The following is a 19,139-nucleotide window of genomic DNA, read 5'->3' on the forward strand; positions in this document are numbered from 1 at the left end:
ATGATTGTTAGTCATTGTGCTTATAGTAGATAAAGAGAAACCATAATGGTGCAATTTCTTCCCGAATGTGTGCTTCCAAAATGAGAGGAATTTATCTACAAAAATTAAGAATGACATTTTAATTTTCCCAAAGATCAAAAATTCTTACTCATTGTTGCACCAAACACTGTTTAGTCCAATCTTAATATGGAGAACTGGAATTGGGGGAATCTTACAATCCACTGGGCACTTTGTGCCATGCAAGTTAAAGTCCATTGCATCTTAGAGGATAGTACCAAGTTACTTGAAGTATTTCATTTGTTCCATGATTGTCCCTTTGAAGTCCATTTTAGCATGCTGGTTTCATAACAAGTTTTTAGTTTTAGAATAATTAATTGATAACAAATGTTCTTTCCAGCAGTCAAAGAAAAGGCTTAAGAATTTTCTTCAACTTATTAGAGTTAAAGAATAAATAACAAAATTGTCATCTTATAGTAATATTAAGAGATGCATAGTAGCCAGCTTCAGTGGATGATAATTTGGCCTATCTAAATTTTAATCACATAAGTGATGTAATGATTCAAAATCTAATACAATCCCATTTAACTCATTTGTCTGTGTGAATTTCTCCTTTAAATAAGTTTCAGGTTTGCATCAGAATTTCCAACAAGAATTTTCATATAACAGAAGCGCCCGGCTTCAGCGTTAACAAGCTGAAAGTGAGAGTGGATTCATAATGTTACTTCAACTAGCTACAAAGTTGCGCTGTCTGTAACAAGGAGGAAAAAGAAAAGAGGAAAAAATCTTTTAAAATAAGCCTGAGCTTGCTTCAATTTAAATCTTATCCCCAACTTGATTAAACCTGGGGGAATTTTTTAGAGGACTTTGTGGTGGTGGAAAAGGAAAAAGGATCTCCTTTTTTAGAAAAGCTAGTCTACGTGGCAGAATGGCTTCTAAGCCTAAACAGGAAGGGAAGGTGGTGGTGGGGGGGGAATCCCCCACACGTAAATCTGAGCAGCAGCCTCTCAGCCAGCAGAGCCAGAAAAAAGAGTTTGATTTTGAAAGTTTAAAGGATTTTATTACTCAGGCTCTGGATGAGAAATTTCAAAAGTCACAACAGGAAATTAAGCAGGAGATTAATGAAATTAAAGAGGTGGTGCAAGAGAAATATGACAAGGTGACTAATAAATTAATGACTGTGGTGTCTGGTCTGTCAGAAGCAATTATCAGAACGGATGCTAAACTGGAAGAATTTAAATCAGAAATGAATGTTAAAATGAAGGACACTGACTATAAAATTTCTGATGCTGATAATAAAATGCAGAGAGTTGAAAATGAAATTACAATGATGCAGTTCAGGTCCATGGAATTCGCCATAAGGCTTAGAGGTATAAAAGAGAACGATAGACAAGATTTGAGACAGATTTGTGCTGATGCTCTGGCTGTGTTGTTAAAAATTAACCCTGAAGAGATTTTTTACAAAATGGACAAAATTTATAGAGTGAATTCGTGGGTGGCCAGACAAAGACAACTGCCTAGAGATGTGGTGATATATTTCACAGACAGAAGAATGAGAAATGATATTCTGCAAAAGTCTTTTCTCTCTGCTGTGCAAGTGGAGGGAGCTCAGATTGGAGTTTATAAAGAGCTACCACCCAAGATGTTAAAAGATAGAAAAGATTTTGGATTTTTAGTGAATGAATTAAAAAAACAACAAATTCCATTTCGGTGGGATGCTCCAACTGGCATAATTTTGAGGTATAATGGAGAAAGATACCGATTAAACACTGTTGAGAAGGCAGAACTTTCCAAATACAATTTTTCTTTCAGTCTTGAAACAGAAATATTTTTTGATTTGTCCATGCTTCTTTTATTTAGTATGCAAACTGTTTTACATAGATTTAACCAGTGGTGGGATTCTGGGGGTTCTAGGGGTTCGGCCGAACCCTTTGTTAAATTGCTGGCTCGCCCGCCCCTCGCCTCCCACCCGCGCGGCGCCAGCCTACCGTAGCCAGGGGTAGGCAATTGTGGCTCTTTTACAACCTGTGGACTTCAACTTCCAGAATTCCTGAGACAGCTTGGCTGTCTCAGGAATTCTGGGAGTTGAAGGCCACAGGTTGTAAAAGAGCCACAATTGCCCACCCCTTCCCTAGCCTGAGTTCCACTGCCTGGGATCCATGTGGGCTGCCACGTGGTTCCCCACCGGCTCCGGACGCAAGAGAGCAGGATGGAGAAATCAGCTTCCATGCCTTCACTCACCCTCACTCTCTGCTCTGTTGGATCGCCGGCTGTTCGCTTACCCCGCCCATTCCCAATCTATTGCTGCCTCCGATGGCTAGAGGAAAAAAAAACTTCAAATTCTTGCCGCGGGGCTTCAAAGGGCCGCCCTAGAGCCAGTGGTGCAGCCGAACCCTTTGTTAAATTGCTGGCTTGCCCCGCCCTTCCGCACCACTATTTATTGCCAATAAATAGTGGTGGGCGAGGGGCGGGGGAGCCAGCAATTTAACAAAGGGTTTGGTGGTTTTTTTGTAATTTTATTGGCCCACGGAGCTTCAGCATAGGCTAATTGGCCTCCCGGCTCTCAGCTGATTTGTCTCAGCTGTTTTGCTCAGGGCTCTTCTGCTTCCTTGCAAAGAGTGCTGATTTTTTTTCCCCCTAGCTATGCTGAGAAACGAAACTGAAACTGCATTGCTGTTGCTGCAAGGTTGGAAAATTAGGCAGGCAGAATTCTTTTCTTTTTCCTCACCAAAAAAGGTAAGTGCAAACAATGGGAAATTTAGGGAAAAGGAGGAGAGTTCAGGATTTTAAAACACAAAAGAAAAAAAGCTCTATTTAACTAGGGAATTGTAATAATTGAGATACTATTAATTGTATATTTCTGAAAGCAGAAAGGGTTAAGTTGTGGTTTGGAGGAATATATGGGGGAAATTATTTGGTTTATTATTATTGGTAAATATGATTAATTGATTTGTAAGAAATTGGATTGCATGGAAATAATTGGAATATTCATGTTCATATTGATTAATATACAAAAAAGGTAGTTATATAACTAATTGATTTATATTAAAATGTTGAATTTATATTAAACAACTAATATTACATAATTAACCAATGTGAGGATGGATATAAAAATAGATGACAATGGGAAGGGGTATAATATAGAATAGAAGGGAAAAATTGAATTTGATTAAGATTAGAGATGAGGATGAAGGGTAATATTGGTTTTTTACAAAAATAGATGAGGAATAAATATGGCAAAAAGGAAATATAGAAATTGTAAATTTAATTGAAATGACTAAACACTGTTTAAATTTGTGAACCGGCCAAATACTCTGTTCAAAGAAAATACGTTGTATGTTTGTATGTGTGTTTCTAATTATTGTTATTTATTCATATTTGTTCTCTTTTATTCTTTAAAGTTTAACAATTCATTATTTTATCTTAATATCTTTATATTTGTTTGGGGTTGGCTTTCTTCCCTTTCATCTTTTTTATTGTACAGCAATCTTTCTCCTCAAACCTACCACCTCTCTCTTTTCTTTCCTTCTTACTTTCTCTTCCTCCCCCTCTTCTTCTCCTCCCTACTTCCTCTTCCTTTCTCCTTCTCCTCCTCTCTTCCTCCCTTTCTTACCCTCCCTCCTACTCTAATTTCCCTTCCCTTCCTTCATCCCTCTCTATTGCTGTATCCTTTTATGCATATGGACTACTCAGAGGGCTGAAAAAGTTATTTCTGACTGGTCCTCGCACTTTTGACCAGTCCTCGAACTTACGACTGTCCTCACATTTTATGTTTTTGCCCTATCTTGTCACCATGGTGAAGAGAAGCAGTTGTGAAATGAGTGACATGGTTGTTAAGAAAGCTGCACAGGCATAAATGTGAGGATGGTCATAAGTGTGAGGACTGGTCAAAAGTGCGAGGCCCAGTCAGAAATGACTTTTTTCAGCCCTCTGAAAAAAGTCTATGCACATAGCCATGCCCACCCGGTCACATGACGAGCTACCCACGCCTACACAGTCACGTGACCAGCTAGCAAGCCCCACCCCCAACTAAGCCACACCCACAGAACCTGTTGTTAAAAAAGTTGAATCCCACCACTGGATTTAACAGACCTGCTGAACTGCAAGGAACAGCCATATAATCAAAGTTTGAGATTCTATTTGCAGCATAGTATGTAAATTCATCCTGATTATCATTTGGTACAGTATCATTTGTAAATTTAAATAAACAAATGTTTAGATTGAACAAAGACATGTATAATTGCTCATTAGGCCTTCAAAATATTTAAAGAATAGGAGAACTGCTATTAAATTTTCAGAAAGGTAGAGTTAAACTGCTTCACAGTCACTGGAAGACAGTTGGCATATAAATTGAATATATTATTATAATCTGTTCACAACAGTGAGAAATCATAGCTGCCAATTTAGGTGGTATTCACCTTCATATGTATTGAGTTCTTCCCAAGAACCTAGGACCATGATGTATCATTGTAATATATGTGTGAGTTTACGCAGTATAGCTTAGCAATTGACAGAAGAAAATTTTGTTAATGCACAGATTTTCTGTCCAGGATTTTTTGGTATGACACCCAGTGTGTGGATAACCACTGGGATCACCACAGCGATTTATGCATAATCTTTCAATTTCAATTTTCAGATCTTTATACTTTGTGATCTTCTCCAACATTTTTGTCTTCTATTCTACTATTCCCTACATGAATTATCTATACTTTTTTCCTTTCTACATCTGGAGTATAATGAGCCAATACTTTATTAGTCTGTATTCAGAAACCTGACAATATTTAACCTGCTCATTTTCTACTACTTTTTCCACTCTATGTTTCCACTAGTTTTTTTTTAATTGAAAAAGTTTTACAAAAACCAATTTTCCCCCATTTCCTCCCCCATCCCTCCCTAACCCCCCTAACCCTCCCCTCTTCCCATGACTTCCCCAAGGTGAAATCCGTCCACATTATATTATATCATACTTTACCACCCCTCTATTCTCCCCCCTGTGCACTATACATTTCTACATAACAATATGCTATTTTAGCCCCTATATACTATGCATTTCTACACAACATTCAGCTAAAAGCTATCTGATACTTCCTAGTTTGATATTTATTCTGCACATAATCTATCCATTTCTTCCACTCCCATACATAAGTCTCCTGAGTCCGGTCTTTTAAATATGCTGATATCTTCGCCATTTCTGCAAAACTGGCCATCTTCAAAGTCCATTCTTGAATTGTAGGCATATCATCCCTTTTCCAACATTGACCAATCAATAACCTAGCTGCTGTCACCATATACAATATCAATTTTGTTTCACCCACTGAAAAGCCCTTAACTATACCCAATAAAAACAATTGAGGAGAAAATTGAATTTTTTTCTTCAAAACATTTTGCATAACTCACCAAATTTTTATCCAAAAAGCCTTTGCTTTCTTGCATGTCCACCATATATGATAATATGTAGCATCTAAGCAATCACATCTCCAGCATTTTGGTTGAACATTAGGATACGTGCATGACAATTTCTTAGGATCTAAATGCCACCTATAAAACATTTTATAAAAATTTTCCCTCAAATTCTGTGACTGTGTGAATTTAACATTCTGAACCCATATTTTTTCCCACGTTTCCATCATAACTGGTTCTCCAAAGTTTTGTGCCCATTTTATCATACAATCTTTAACCAATTCGTTTTCTGAATCTCTTTCTAACAAAACATTATAAACCCTCTTAATATGCATTGGGCCTTTCTCTTTTATCTGCCTAACCAATTCTTCTTCATGCAACTTTAATCCAATTTTTTGATCTTCTCTCCATCTCAATTGAAGTTGATTATACTGTAATCAAGTTAAATTAATCCCTTCTTCCAACAGTGTGTTTAATGACTTCAATTGCCATCTGCCCCATCATTAAAAAGTACTTCTTTATATAACCCCCCCGAGTGACTTTATATTTATATTCCGTATAATATGACCAAGATCCAACCACAACGGTATTTTATAATCCCATTTGAGTCGGTGCTTCTTCCAAACTCTCATCAAGGAGCTTCTAAGTATATGGCTGTTAAATACTTTATCCACCTTGTTTTCATAGAATAAATATGCATGCCAACCAAATTCAAGGTCATAGCTCTCAATATTCAATATTCCAGTCTTTGTCCTTCCAAACCAATCACTTGCTTGTGTAAACGCTGCTGCTTCATAATACAATCGCAGGTTTGGAAGTTTAAGACCACCCCTTTCACGAACATCTTGCATAATTTTCAGTTTAACTCTTGGCTTTTTCTCATTCCAAACAAACTTATTCACTCTTTTTTGCCATTCCATCAAGTATTCATCATTTTTAAGTACCGGAATCATTTGAAACAAAAATAAAAATCTAGGTAGAACATTCATTTTAACTGCTGCTATTCTTCCAAGTAGAGACAGCTGCAGTTTTTTCCAGGTTTCCATATCCTTTTGTACCTTTCGCCACAACACCTCATAATTATTTTGAAACAGTTTTATATTTGAATCTGCAACTTGAACTCCTAGATATCTCACCTTTGATACTATTTCAAAGCCTGCCTTCCTCTCCAGTTCCTTCTTTTGATCAACTGTCATATTTTTAACTATCATCTTGGTTTTTTTCTGATTCAGTCTGAATCCTGATACCATACCATATTCTTCTATAATGTCTTTCATCTGAATTATTGATTCCATCGGCTGTGTTAGGGTAACAACCAGGTCATCTGCAAATGCCCTTGTTCTATAATCCTCTTGCCTTATCACTATTCCCTTCAAAGTGCTCGAGTCCCGTATTGTATTCAACAAGACTTCTAGAGTTAGAATAAACAACAACAGGGATAATGGACAACCTTGTCTTGTGCCTTTTTCTATACTAAAATTTGTAGTTAAACTTCCATTAATAATAATTTGTGCTGTTTGCTCTTGATAGATTGCTGAAACCGCCTGTACAAACTGATCCCCGAAGTCCATCTTTTTTAAAGTCTTTAATAGAAAGTTCCAATTCACTCGATCCAAGGCCTTCTCCGCATCCAAAAACACCAGCACTGCAGAGATCTGCTCCATGGCATAGGACCCGGGTACCTTCGAGACCAACTTCTGCCACCAGTAGCCTCCCACCGGCCAAATAGAGAGGTCTATTTGCCTGTAAAAATATACATCTGGTTCTCACTTTCTTGCCCAAGAAAATAATAAAAACATTAGCTAGATAGTGCACTATAGCTCCCACAGAGAGGGTCCCCTCAGGGTGCCATCGGCCAAGTTATGTCGGCTGGCGACACCCAGGGGGAGGGCCTTCTCTGTGGGAGCCCCAGCCCTGTGGAATGAACTGCCCCCGGAAATACGTAAGATCACCGACCTCCGGGTGTTTCGCTGCGCACTGAAGACCCTGTTGTTCCGCCAGGCTGGGCTATTAACAGAACGATTTTAAATTGGGGTATTTTAAATTTCTGGGATTTTAATTGGAGCCTAATTATTTAATGATTTTAAATTTTAATCGTTGTTTTTTTCTGTGTTTTTAAATAGGCTGTACACCGCCCTGAGTCCTTCGGGAGAAGGGCGGTATAGAAATAAAATTATTATTATTATTATTATTATTATTATTATTATTATTATTATTATTATTATTATTATTATTATTATTATTATTATTATTATTATTGTGTATAGGCCCATTAAATGTTTCCAAAAAGCCCACAAGAAAGTCTGAAAGGCAATAACTCTCCTATTTTTGCCTTGAAGCCACTGGTATTTATTGGCACCCTTCTGCATTCAGAGACTTTGTTTTGCTTTCATAACTAATGACCTCATCTTTATTAATTTGTATAATTATACTTCCCCCCTGGGTGTCCAGTTTGTAACTTTCCACGTATTGTGGGACTCCCAGTACCTTATTCTATTGGACGTTGATTGGAGTTGCTGGAATTTGTGAACCAGTTATTCACAAAAAATAGTGCATAGTTACTTCTACAAGTCATTAAGCACACTATTTTTTTAGATTTTTACTAGGATTTTCATTCTATATTCATTTATTCAGTACATAATTGATCTCTCTCATCTCATCCCAGAACAATTCTTCAATCTTAGAAATATTGTATGGAGCCTGATCATCTTAGAGAGGTCTATTTGCCTGTAAAAATATACATCTGGTTCTCACTTTCTTGCCCAAGAAAATAATAAAAACATTAGCTATGACCCAAGAATCTAATTGTACCTTCTAGCTACACATCATGCTTTATTGTTTCAGCTTAGGCCCATATTCCACATGGAGCTTTTAACTTCTGCACTATCTATTGATCAGTGTGTGCGGTCTTGCAGAAAATTTAAGCAGCTTCAGTTTCTCCCACATATGCTTCATGACTGTCCATTCCCATTAGTTTAATGCTTCCTTATCATACAAGTCAGCTTAAGAAAAGTTGAGATTTTAAGATCACAGTGTCAGGTCTTGTGTTGATAATCAGCATTGACCTTTCAGCTTTTTTGATCAGTTCCAAGTTGTCAGAGGCATCAAAGTGTTCTATGGTGCTTGAATACTTGAAGCCTGCTGAGCATTTTATGATGGACTAAGTTCCTGTGTGGTAAATTCTCTGTTCCTAAAGAGTTGCCAAAACACTGGCCTTTGGAAAAGGAGGATTAATACTTATTCAGGTTTTGATCTCTTTTGTGAACACATTTCACAGTACTTACTTTTCATGTTTGATGTGAAAGTCCTGGCCTTTGTAAAAATATTACCAACTTGCTAATGGCTTAAAAGATTTGTGACAGCTGATTCATATCAAGCCCACATATAAAGAGCAACAATGCATGGAAGAAGCCACAACAGATACAAGAGAGGGAAAGGAGTGATTTGTGTTCAAGCATCAAAGGCCTTTTTCATAGACTTTCATTGGGATAATCAGTTGGGCTTTTCATCAGCTAACCAAAACTTTCATAAGAAAGGAGAGGATTATCAAATGAACTTTTCTTTATTTGCCCATTTTGAAAGCAAGCTAGTGATCATAAAGAAAGAGGGAATGAAGTCTAACATCATGATAAATTTTACAGGGCCTCACTCTCTCATATTTTTTCATTTGGACATAAAGATGGGAATAGTCAATTTTAAGGTAACTTGTGACCTCAGTGTTGTGGGCCGCCAGCAGCCTGCGGACTTGGCAGTGGAGTCAGACAGTGAGGAGGCTGGGGAGGGCAATGGGCCAGTCCTGGAGTCAGGGGAAGGCCGAGACAAGGGCTCTGCATTGGAGGCAGAGATGGGCCAGGGCCATCTGGGAACGATGTGCGGACTCCAGAGCCTCCAGAGGCGGACAGCAGAGAGGTAGAGGAACAGGAGGAGTCTGTTCCTAATGCACGCATGTGAAGAGCTACCAGAAGGCAAGAGCAGCTGAAGCAAAAAGGACAACTTGGGGAGTAAGGCCAGAAGATGATTGGTCATCCCCATAAGGCTTAAAAGAGCAGCAACGAGCCATTGGGTTCTTTGTAGAAAAGCAACGTTGATTCCAGTGCTTCTTATCTCTTGAACTTTGTGCGGTTTTTGACAAGAAAAGCCTTTGGCAGGCTGCCAAAGACATCAAAAGTTGGTGATAAGGCCAAAGAATTTGTTTTGGACTAAAGCTGAGAATGAATTAATTCTCAGCTGTTTTAATAAAATAAGTTTGTTCAGGACTGAATTGTGTTTGGTAATCACTACATGGGCCTCAGTCACAACACTCAGTAAACATACTCATTGTTCTTTCTCCTGTATTTGGAGATTTAATATGTTACTTTTCTGAGAGACAGAGAAAGTGAGAAAAATAATAGTAACAAAAATCAATCAACCAACCAACCAAAAGTCACTGATTTTATAAAATAGTCAGTTAAGATTTAAAGTGTACTTCTCATTATCTGGGACAAGATACACTATTTTGTTCTTTTTGACAGTTATGTTAGTTTATTTGGTTCTGCTCCTAATATACTTTGGATATCCCCAATAAGAAAATATAGTCTAAAGCTGTAGTTTATGCTGAGATGTATATTTATTGATTGAGAAAGATTGCAACTTGGATTCATCTTTGTCTAGGGTTCTGGTTGTAAATTGGAGAAGCTTACTTATAAGGTAATGAGGGAATGGTTTCAGAAGGAGAGTCTTCTCAAATAGCTAACTTATACTTGAAAGATGTTAGCACATGTCCTGAATTTTTAGATTTATTAAAGATTTTCTTCCCCACTCTTCAAAGATCTTTAAGGTTTCAAATTTTGTATTTTGTGGCATTTTGTAAATTGCAATCCTAAAGGCAAACATTGTTGGTTGTTGTTGTTTCAGCCTGGACTTTAGTGTTTAATTTAAATCGTAAGATTTCTTATCTTTTTATGACTTGTAGTAATCAAAACAATTCTGGTTCTCACAAAAAGGTATTCATTTTGTATAGTTGATTCAAAAATCTTATAGTACAAATTTCAATACTCCAAATTTGTCTGCATACTTAATTTGTTTATAACTTTTTAGTTCTAAATCTTGTTTAGCCTTTTGCCATTTGTTTCAAATTCTTTTAAATTCTTAAATTTATAATTATTTTTTTATTTTGTTCAGGAATAAAATTACATTCACCAGGTGCCTCTTCAGACTTGCCATTCTAAAGACCTCTAAAGCCTTAAGATATTTAAATAAGCAATTTCCAAAAGTGATTAGAAGTAAGGTTAGGAAATCTAATGTCCTTTAAAATATACTACTGCTGTTGTGAGCTTGATTATTAATCCCTTTGTCTCTTGGCACTCAGACTGTTGAGATTGCTATCTTGTAGTCTACTTGCAAGGATCAGCCATTTGGGGTACATGTGAGTGATCTCCAGTCCTCTCCTTGTCTGGAGAAGTTCTGAAGAAGGTCCAGAGTGTGTCTAAAGAACTGGTCTCTGCTGCAATTGTCATCTCCGCTCTCCATGGAGACATGTTTAGTCATCTTGTGCTCACTTTGGATGGCCCTTACTTCAAACAGCTTTCCCACCTGCTTATCTACTTAGAATGCTAATACATGGACAAGTGGACCATAAAGAGCCCTTTATGTAAAGCCAACTTTCCATGGTGTTTGAGCACAGATATATATTAATTTATCTCAGATTTCAAGATTGTTTACCCATATTCTCTGTGGTTCACATTTAGTTCACTTCCAATTTCAGGTGGAGTAGTTCTAAATCCAGCTTACTACGGGATGCCAGGTCATACAAATACTATGATCCATGAAATAGGACACGTCTTGGGACTCTATCATGTCTTTAAGGGTGTGGATGAAAAAGACTCCTGTGATGATCCATGCAGGGAGACAACACCATCCATGGAAACTGGAGATCTCTGTGCCGACACCGCACCAACACTCAAAAGCAAAGTCTGTCAGGATCCAGAACCCATCAATGACACCTGTGGCCATACCGCTTTCTCTGGAACTCCCTTCAGCAATTATATGAGTTACACAGGTAAGGGGGAAAAGCACTATTCCTTCATCAGGTTCAGAGGTGAGTATCAACTGGCATGTACAATCTGGAGATGCTGAGAGCCATGAAACATGACAGCTAGAATGTGAATGGCAAAATCCTAGCTGCCCTGATTTCTCTAAGAAGTATTGGGGATAAGTTTGGTCTAATGGTTAAGGCATCAGGTTAGAAATTAGGAGACTGTGAGTTCTAGTTCCACTTTAGGCATGAAAGCTGGTTTGGTAACTTTGGGCCCGTCACTTTCTCTCAGCCCAACCTACCTCACATGATTATTGTGCAGAAAATAGGAGGCAGAAGGAGTGTTAAGTATGTCCACCATCTGGAGTTATTTAAAAAGTAATAAAGGCAGAATAAAAGTAAAATAAAATAAATACAAGCTCTTGTGTTTAAAAAATTGGGTATCTTTAGTTTTAGTTCTAATGAATGGAACTGGTTGAAAAATAAAGTGGTAACTTCTAGCCCTCGTGTCCCCTTCTGCATTTACTGTGCAGAACAACAATGAATGGGGGATGTACTGATGGCAACAGCAAAGCACTTGTCCACCTGTGTGGTAGGACTGTGCTGCATAATCCTATACATTCGGTTGGGAGATTTGCCTGTTTGAAATATTTTCTGAGTTCCAGTGGGGTCTAGAATCCTACATAGGTAATATGCATTAAAGGAATTTCATTTCCATTGCAAAAATTATACCATCTTTGCAACTTTCGACTCGTGCAAGCATAGACTGCCAAGGATTCAAAGTACTACAAGGATATCAGGAATATAAGATGTCCAGTGGGTTATTCTGTCTAGCTCTTCAAAGCAGTCTGTCTGCCATCTGAAATCCAATTCCATGCGCCTCAATAACAGAAATCCTCCTAATTTTTTAAAAAATCCTTATAAGGAATGACAGAAATGTCTGTAGCACTTAGAAGATGAACAACGTTCAGCCTCCAAGAACTCATTCATTTCATCTGAATTGGCTGTCAATTTTAATTGCTCAATTTCTGTGCTTTCAGCTACAACAAAGCATGTTAGTAGAAACCAATCCCAACACTTATCTGTTTTATCTTGCTATATTGGATTATTATTAAAGGCATAGTAATACAGCCTTTACAGTAAAGAACAGCATTAACATTTCAGAGAGGGTATTTTAGAATGATAAGTTTTTTGAAGTTTCCTGTCTCTTGAAATCATGGTGCTTGTCAACTGAGTGAAACTGGATGACGTTTTTTAATGTGTGTGTATATAAACACTAATTAGGGATTGGGTTTTTTAAATCTGAGATTTATCAGTGTCAAAACCAAAGAGAGCACTATGTCTGCAAAGACTTTATGATCCTAACTGTAGGGAAGACATAGGGATAGGACAGTTGGGGATAAAACTAGAATGAACAGATTCCATCATATAGACTTAATTGTATTTAATTCATAGGGCTGCTAAGGGAACTGGAAAATGTGGTCTTTTTCTGTGTCTTAATAATAGCAATTTGATTTATAGAAATAAGATAGACAGACAGACAGACAGGTTCTGTAGATAGTAGATACTTAAAACAAAGCAGTCTAACAGTTTGGCAGTCTAAACTTGCTGAAATACATCCAAAAATAAATATTTGATGTAATACTGAAAAAGCTGTAATACAGGTGCTGGAGAAATCATTCCACCAGTAGAGTCTTTATGAAAAAAAGCCTTTTTGGGGGCCGCTCACTTTGCCTCATCTGGCAGGAGCTCATATGAAGAAAGGGCTCATATGAAGATCCTTAGATAGATAGGGGAATATACGAGGAGTAAAGTCTGAAAATAGTAAAACGTTAAGGGCTAAAAACAGAGGTTTGAAATATTGCCCTTAGAGAATGCAGTGAGAAGGTTAGATTTTAGAATAGCACAAGTTTTTCATTAGAATCATTAGTAGTAGGATGTCTGAAAGAAAGAAAGAAAGAAAGAAAGAAAGAAAGAAAGAAAGAAAGAAAGAAAGAAAGAAAGAAAGAAAGAGACATTTAACCATTCAAGATGAAACTCTGCAAAGCAGGACCTCTCTCTTGTCAAATCTCAGATTATCAACTTTACCGAACAAATGTTGTGGCTTGATGAAGGGCTGGTTCTGAACCTTGACTGTCTCTTCTGTATTAGTAAAACAGGAAAAGGCATCCTGTTGGTGACATCCTAAATTTGATTTAAAAAATTCTCAGCATTATGTAGAAGTTTGAAGATAGAAAGTAATAGTGCTCTGTGATGTCATGCTGGCCACATGACTGCGGAAATGTCTTCGGACTACGCTGACGCAATGGCCTTGAAATGGAGATGAGCAAGGCCCCCTTTAGTCAGCAACAACTAACTGAGTAAAATCTGCAGGGAATCCTTTATATGAGATTGAGTTCTGAAAGAGGCTGGAATATTGTCACTATGTGTATTATTAGCATATGCTGCAAGAGACTATATTTTGTTGAATCCAGTGTCAGTATTCTATATTTCATTATTTTTTTCTTTTTTATGCTTGGGCATTCAATTATATTACATTAGAGATAATTACCCCTCTTCCATTTCCTTCAGTTTGGGGGCATCTTGGCAAAGCATCCTGTTGGGTTTCAGACTGAGGTCAATTGACAATTTTATGAGTACTGTGTTTCCTCTGTTCAGAACCTCGGAGATCACTCATTCATTATTTCTGAAAATGTATGCATTATTTATGCTTTTCGTTTTCTTCCTCCCTAGGCTTCACTGTTGTCTGTAGTGTTCAGTAGCAAGAAAAACAACACTATTGATCACTCAACAGAGGATATATGATTAAATACTACAGAAGGAGTGCCATCTTTTGGCAAATGGAAGGAATAACACAAGCAGGCAAAATTTTAGAGGCATTTATGTTAAGGAGAATGTAAATATTCTAAAAAAATGTGCAGGAGAATTTTTGGGATGATGAAAAGATCTAAAAAAGCAAATGAGCTAGAAAGAGTTGAGAGGATGGATATTCAAACAGATGAAAGATTAAAAAAATGTTCCAAGACCAAGTAGCAATGTATATAATCACAATAACCATGCATTTTGGTTTAGTTTTAGAAAAAGGATCGAAATTGCAATAAACATGATAGTACTGGGCAAAAAGGATATTACAGGATCTAGTTTTATTCTAGGTTTTTAAAATAAGATGTCTTCTCTGGTCATGAAAGGGATTTACCGTACTTAGATTTCTTGCCCTAACTCCTTATCTGAATCCAGTTTTCAAATTGTTTAGTAAGCTGCTTTTCTGACTCCCACAGATGATAATTGCACAGACAGTTTTACTCCAAATCAAGTGGCACGAATGCATTGCTATCTGGATCTGGTGTACCAGCAGTGGACTCAGAGCAGGAAACCCACTCCTGTCCCTTTGCCGCCGATGGTAGTTGGTCAGAGCCAGGATATGCTCACCATACACTGGTTACCTCCCATTAGTGGAATGCTTTATGAAAGGTAAGTGAGTAGTGGTAGGTGAAGGAATGGTAGGAATCTTAGAAAACCACACATACACACACACACACACACACACACTCACTCACTCACTCACTCACTCACTCACTCACTCACGGAGGGAGGGAGAGAGAGAGACAGAGATCCATGGATTGTGGTGATAGGAAAAAGGAAAATTTAAACAGGAATTGAGGTGCTTCAACTGTTCTCCCACAGAATGTTCTTCTTCACCAACTAGAAGGATGAGCTGAAGGTGGTCCCTGTACTTCAAGATGTTGAGAAATCCTGTTGGTACATCATTTGGATTAACAATTGCATTTTATTATGTATGAGAGCAAGTTAATTGTTCCTTGTGCACTGCCCCAGAACATTTGACATAAAATGAAGCTGAAAATCTAAAATAGTGGTACTTACATGGTCCATGGAAATCCAGATGTTGCTGCTGTCACCACTGAGCCCTTTTGAGCCAATTTCTTTCTTGCTAATCCTCCTAGTAATATATTCCAAAAGCCTCTTTATGTTTTACTATTATACAGATTTAATGCTTTACTGTTATTCGCATTACAGCATCTCTCTTCTGGTGCTGTGATGAGAATAGTAGAATTGTTCACTTTCTTTCTTTTTTAATAAATCAAACTAATGAGTTATATATTTAACTTTGCTTAAACTTAAAAGCCAACTGCTTCAAATCACAGTTTATCTTTGGATGTAATAGCAAATTGGAAATTTATTCAGATTGAAAATGTTCCCTTTAAAATTAAAAAGGAGCAACATTTTAGTGTTTCCTGCTGTATTAGAGGTGGGATTAGTGCTGGGCCATTGTTTTTCAGAGGTTACAGAATATATACAGCAATCTCTGCTGGGAAAAAAAAATACACCTTAAAACCAATTTTTCCAGCCTTGGTGTATTTTTATGTATGTTTAATTCCTATCATGCTTAGCTAACTTGACCTAAGGCCATGAGAATTGCACTTCAAGATATTTGGAGGGGACCATGTTAAGAATCTTGGAGCAGGCAAGATCCTTGACCCAGCAATACCCCAGCAGACTGATTTTGTCAACATTGTTTTGACCATGATTTGCAGTGTTCCTTCTGTTGTCCCCTTTCATCACTGTGCGCACGTAGTTCTTTCAATGGGAAGTTGTTTACACGAACATGTGTACCTTGGGAAAGCTGCATTGGCCTTCTACTGAGGAATTTAAGGAGGCAAAGAAGGTGATGAAGATGATTTGGCAATTGCTCCCAGCTGTTTGCCAGTTGGCAAAATCTTTTATATATGAGGGGAGTTAGGGGAACAGACACTTATTTATACAGCTGTTATTCCAAACGTGAACGAATTTTGATCTTTTTGCAGTAATAGACAGGAGACATAGAGCTATGCTGGAGATGTATATATAACTGCAGGTATGAATTCAGAATTTGGAAATAAGCAGGACAAACATGATGCACTACTGCCATCCTTTAGCCAGAAAACTATCACTGAATTGAATGTGCATGCACTTTTTTGATTGGTTGAATTTTTGATGCTTTTATTTTGGGATGCAGTTTTAGATACCCCCCCCCCCACAAAACCAAATGTTTTGGCAATTGTTTGACATCTTAAATCCATATATGTATGTATGTATGTATGTATGTATGTATGTATGTATGTGTGTATATATATATATAATTGTCCTAAAGATGCGAGTTCCAGGTATAGTTGTAGAAGAAGCGATAGACATCAAGATCTCCGGAACGTTTAAAAGTTTAAAAAATTTTTACTTTAAAACTTGTGCTAAGCTTTTGTCGGCCCCTACCGACTTCGTCAGAGTGTAAAATCACCATTGAAGAGCTGCTTGCTTTTATGTAATGCTGATCAATTTGGTCATTGCATGTGTAACAGGCCCACACCCTTGCCTTCCCCCTGTAATTATCTTATTTTCTGCCTTAGTCATGCTGACAGATGACGATGCACTTTCCCCTGCCTCCTGCCCCATTGTATATATTCTTTAATATATTGTGAAATCTAGTCTACTGCTCCATCTTTTCAGTTTTGGTATAATATGTTATTTCAATACAATGATAGTTATACAATATATTTAGATAGCAGCATTTTTCTAATTAATGAAGAGGATGGATAAATAGTAGCTTTTCTAGCCATCAAGTTCTTGGTTGGCTGCCTAGATTTTGTTTCTAGGAGCCATCAAAGTTCTTTTGTTACTTTTTTCTCTTGGAAAAATGGTAATGTTATTTGGATTACGTCCAAAGAAAACGTAAATCACAAACTACATCTAGACAGAAAGCCAACATGTCTGAACTCCCCTGGCATATTCTTCAGTTTTAGGAGTGGCAGGCATTTTACCCGCTGGTTTTACTAACTCAGGGAGTATTTCTTCAGCATTTTGAAAGTTTGAGAGTGCATGTGTTTGTTTGGGTGAAAGAGGAAGATCTCGGGTTGCCTTGATTTCCTTTCTTATTGGACTGAGATACATGCAGCAGGTGGCAGCAGAACAAGAGAAACAGGATCCTTTCTGTAAAAAAACACAACAAAATCTCAATCTTTCTGCTATGTCGCACTTGCCACATATATAACTGCATGCTATCTCTTTAGGGGTAAGTAAAAGTATGCAGAGCACAGAAGAAGTATAAGAGCCAAGTAATTTAAAGGCACGAAGTAAGGACAAGAAAAAGAAAAATAGTGAATACTAGTTTAAACCAATACCATTGCTATTAACACCTTTCCGTATGTAAATCTTTTTAAAATCTCTTTGTAAATCGACATTGCTTCCACTAGTTTCGCGTATCACTTAAAAGATCACACTTCCCTGTCTTAATCCATGCTTATTACTGAACTATTCAGTAAGAATTCCATTTACTTTCACTCATGCTTTTTTCATATATCTCTTTTTTCACATTCAACAATCAGTGTTCACTTCCACATTCATACAAAACATACCATAACTCTTGCCAGTTTGTTTTATTGTATGATTCCTTTAAATCCCTAGAATTTACAATAAACTTTTATTTTCACACTTATACATTTCATAGTGATTGTTGAAGACTAGAGAGACCACACTGCATATCTCCTGCCCAGCATAAAATCACACTACACCTTTCAAATATTGTTTATTATTGCTGTCCCTTTATTTTTTTCAATTCTGTGTCTTCCAAAAATCTGTCTCGGCATATTTAATAAGCTAGTCTCTTGAAGTCATTGTATGCACTCTTTCTGTATGAAAATGTTCTTCCAGGTGTCAGATACAGATGCAATTTTCATATACTTTATATGTTAAATAATTTGTGCTACCATTTCATAAGCAAACCAAATCTATATTCTAATATTTCTCCAGTTAGAAAATTTGCACCTGTATCCTTACCATTTTTTCCACATTGTAACAGGATTTATGACCTTTCAATTTTTGGGGGGGCGATGTAACTTTTATAGCTTTCCTTTGAATTCCATTTTTGATACAACAGTATGATTCCCAAACAGATTTAAGAAGTATTTCCCAGCATTCCCTCAATTTTTAAGATTTTAAGTTTTTAAGATTGTTTAAGTTTTTAACATTTTTATTTACTTCCTTCTCTTGCTTAACTTCTCTTTGTTCTTGATAAGTATACATTTTACAGTTATCTTTTTATTTTTATGCACATTATGCTGTTTGTTTCTCTGAACTTTTTTTAATCATTCATTTAATCATTCTCTTATGTGCATTTTTCCGTTCACAGCTCTTTTGTTTCATCATTCCATCAAGTATTATTCTTTTCCATATGAGACATTAACATATCTCCTCTGTTTGTGACACTTTACAACATAATTCTTTTTGTACTGTTCCAAGTAGATTCCATGGTTTTTCCCCTAATCAAACACTTTTTTATGTAGGACTTCCACTTTTTCTTTCTGTAAATGTTCTACTTCCTTTATTTCCATGTTCTATCAAAAGATTGTCTCTACCAAAAAATGGTCTGTTCCACATTACCTTCGTATCCACCAATTGTCTCAGCTCTTCATCATAAACACATCCATTACTCTTTTAGATTTATAGACAATACTATGCCATGTGTGCATATAAACATAAACAGCATACTTGAAACAACTCTTTTTGTAATCTTTTATGAAATAATCTCAGTTCTTCATTCCTGAGTCTCCAAATGGCCCAATCACTTCTTTTCTGCACTTGTGTACTTTTTCATCTCATTCTTACCTAAAATGCTATATATTAGAATAATTTTCTCTCTGAATCTTACTCATTCAAAAAGTTGCACAGTTTTTCTCAGCAT

General features: G+C 36.9%; 1 protein-coding gene across 1 annotated transcript in view; it reads left to right on the plus strand.

Annotated features, from left to right (window-relative positions):
- PAPPA2 (pappalysin 2) overlaps positions 1–19,139 on the plus strand; it is a 150,459-nt gene that overhangs the window by 42,283 nt on the left and 89,037 nt on the right. Inside the window, exons 4-5 of the mRNA XM_070939233.1 lie at positions 11,141–11,434; positions 14,689–14,881. Coding sequence (XP_070795334.1) covers positions 11,141–11,434; positions 14,689–14,881 — 487 coding nt within the window. The remainder of the gene's footprint in view (positions 1–11,140; positions 11,435–14,688; positions 14,882–19,139) is intronic.

The sequence above is a fragment of the Pituophis catenifer genome, unplaced genomic scaffold (assembly GCF_029215685.1).
Source record: "Pituophis catenifer annectens isolate HBS135680 unplaced genomic scaffold, rPitCat1.0.hap2 SCAF_3, whole genome shotgun sequence".
NCBI classification, from domain to species: domain Eukaryota; kingdom Metazoa; phylum Chordata; class Lepidosauria; order Squamata; family Colubridae; genus Pituophis; species Pituophis catenifer.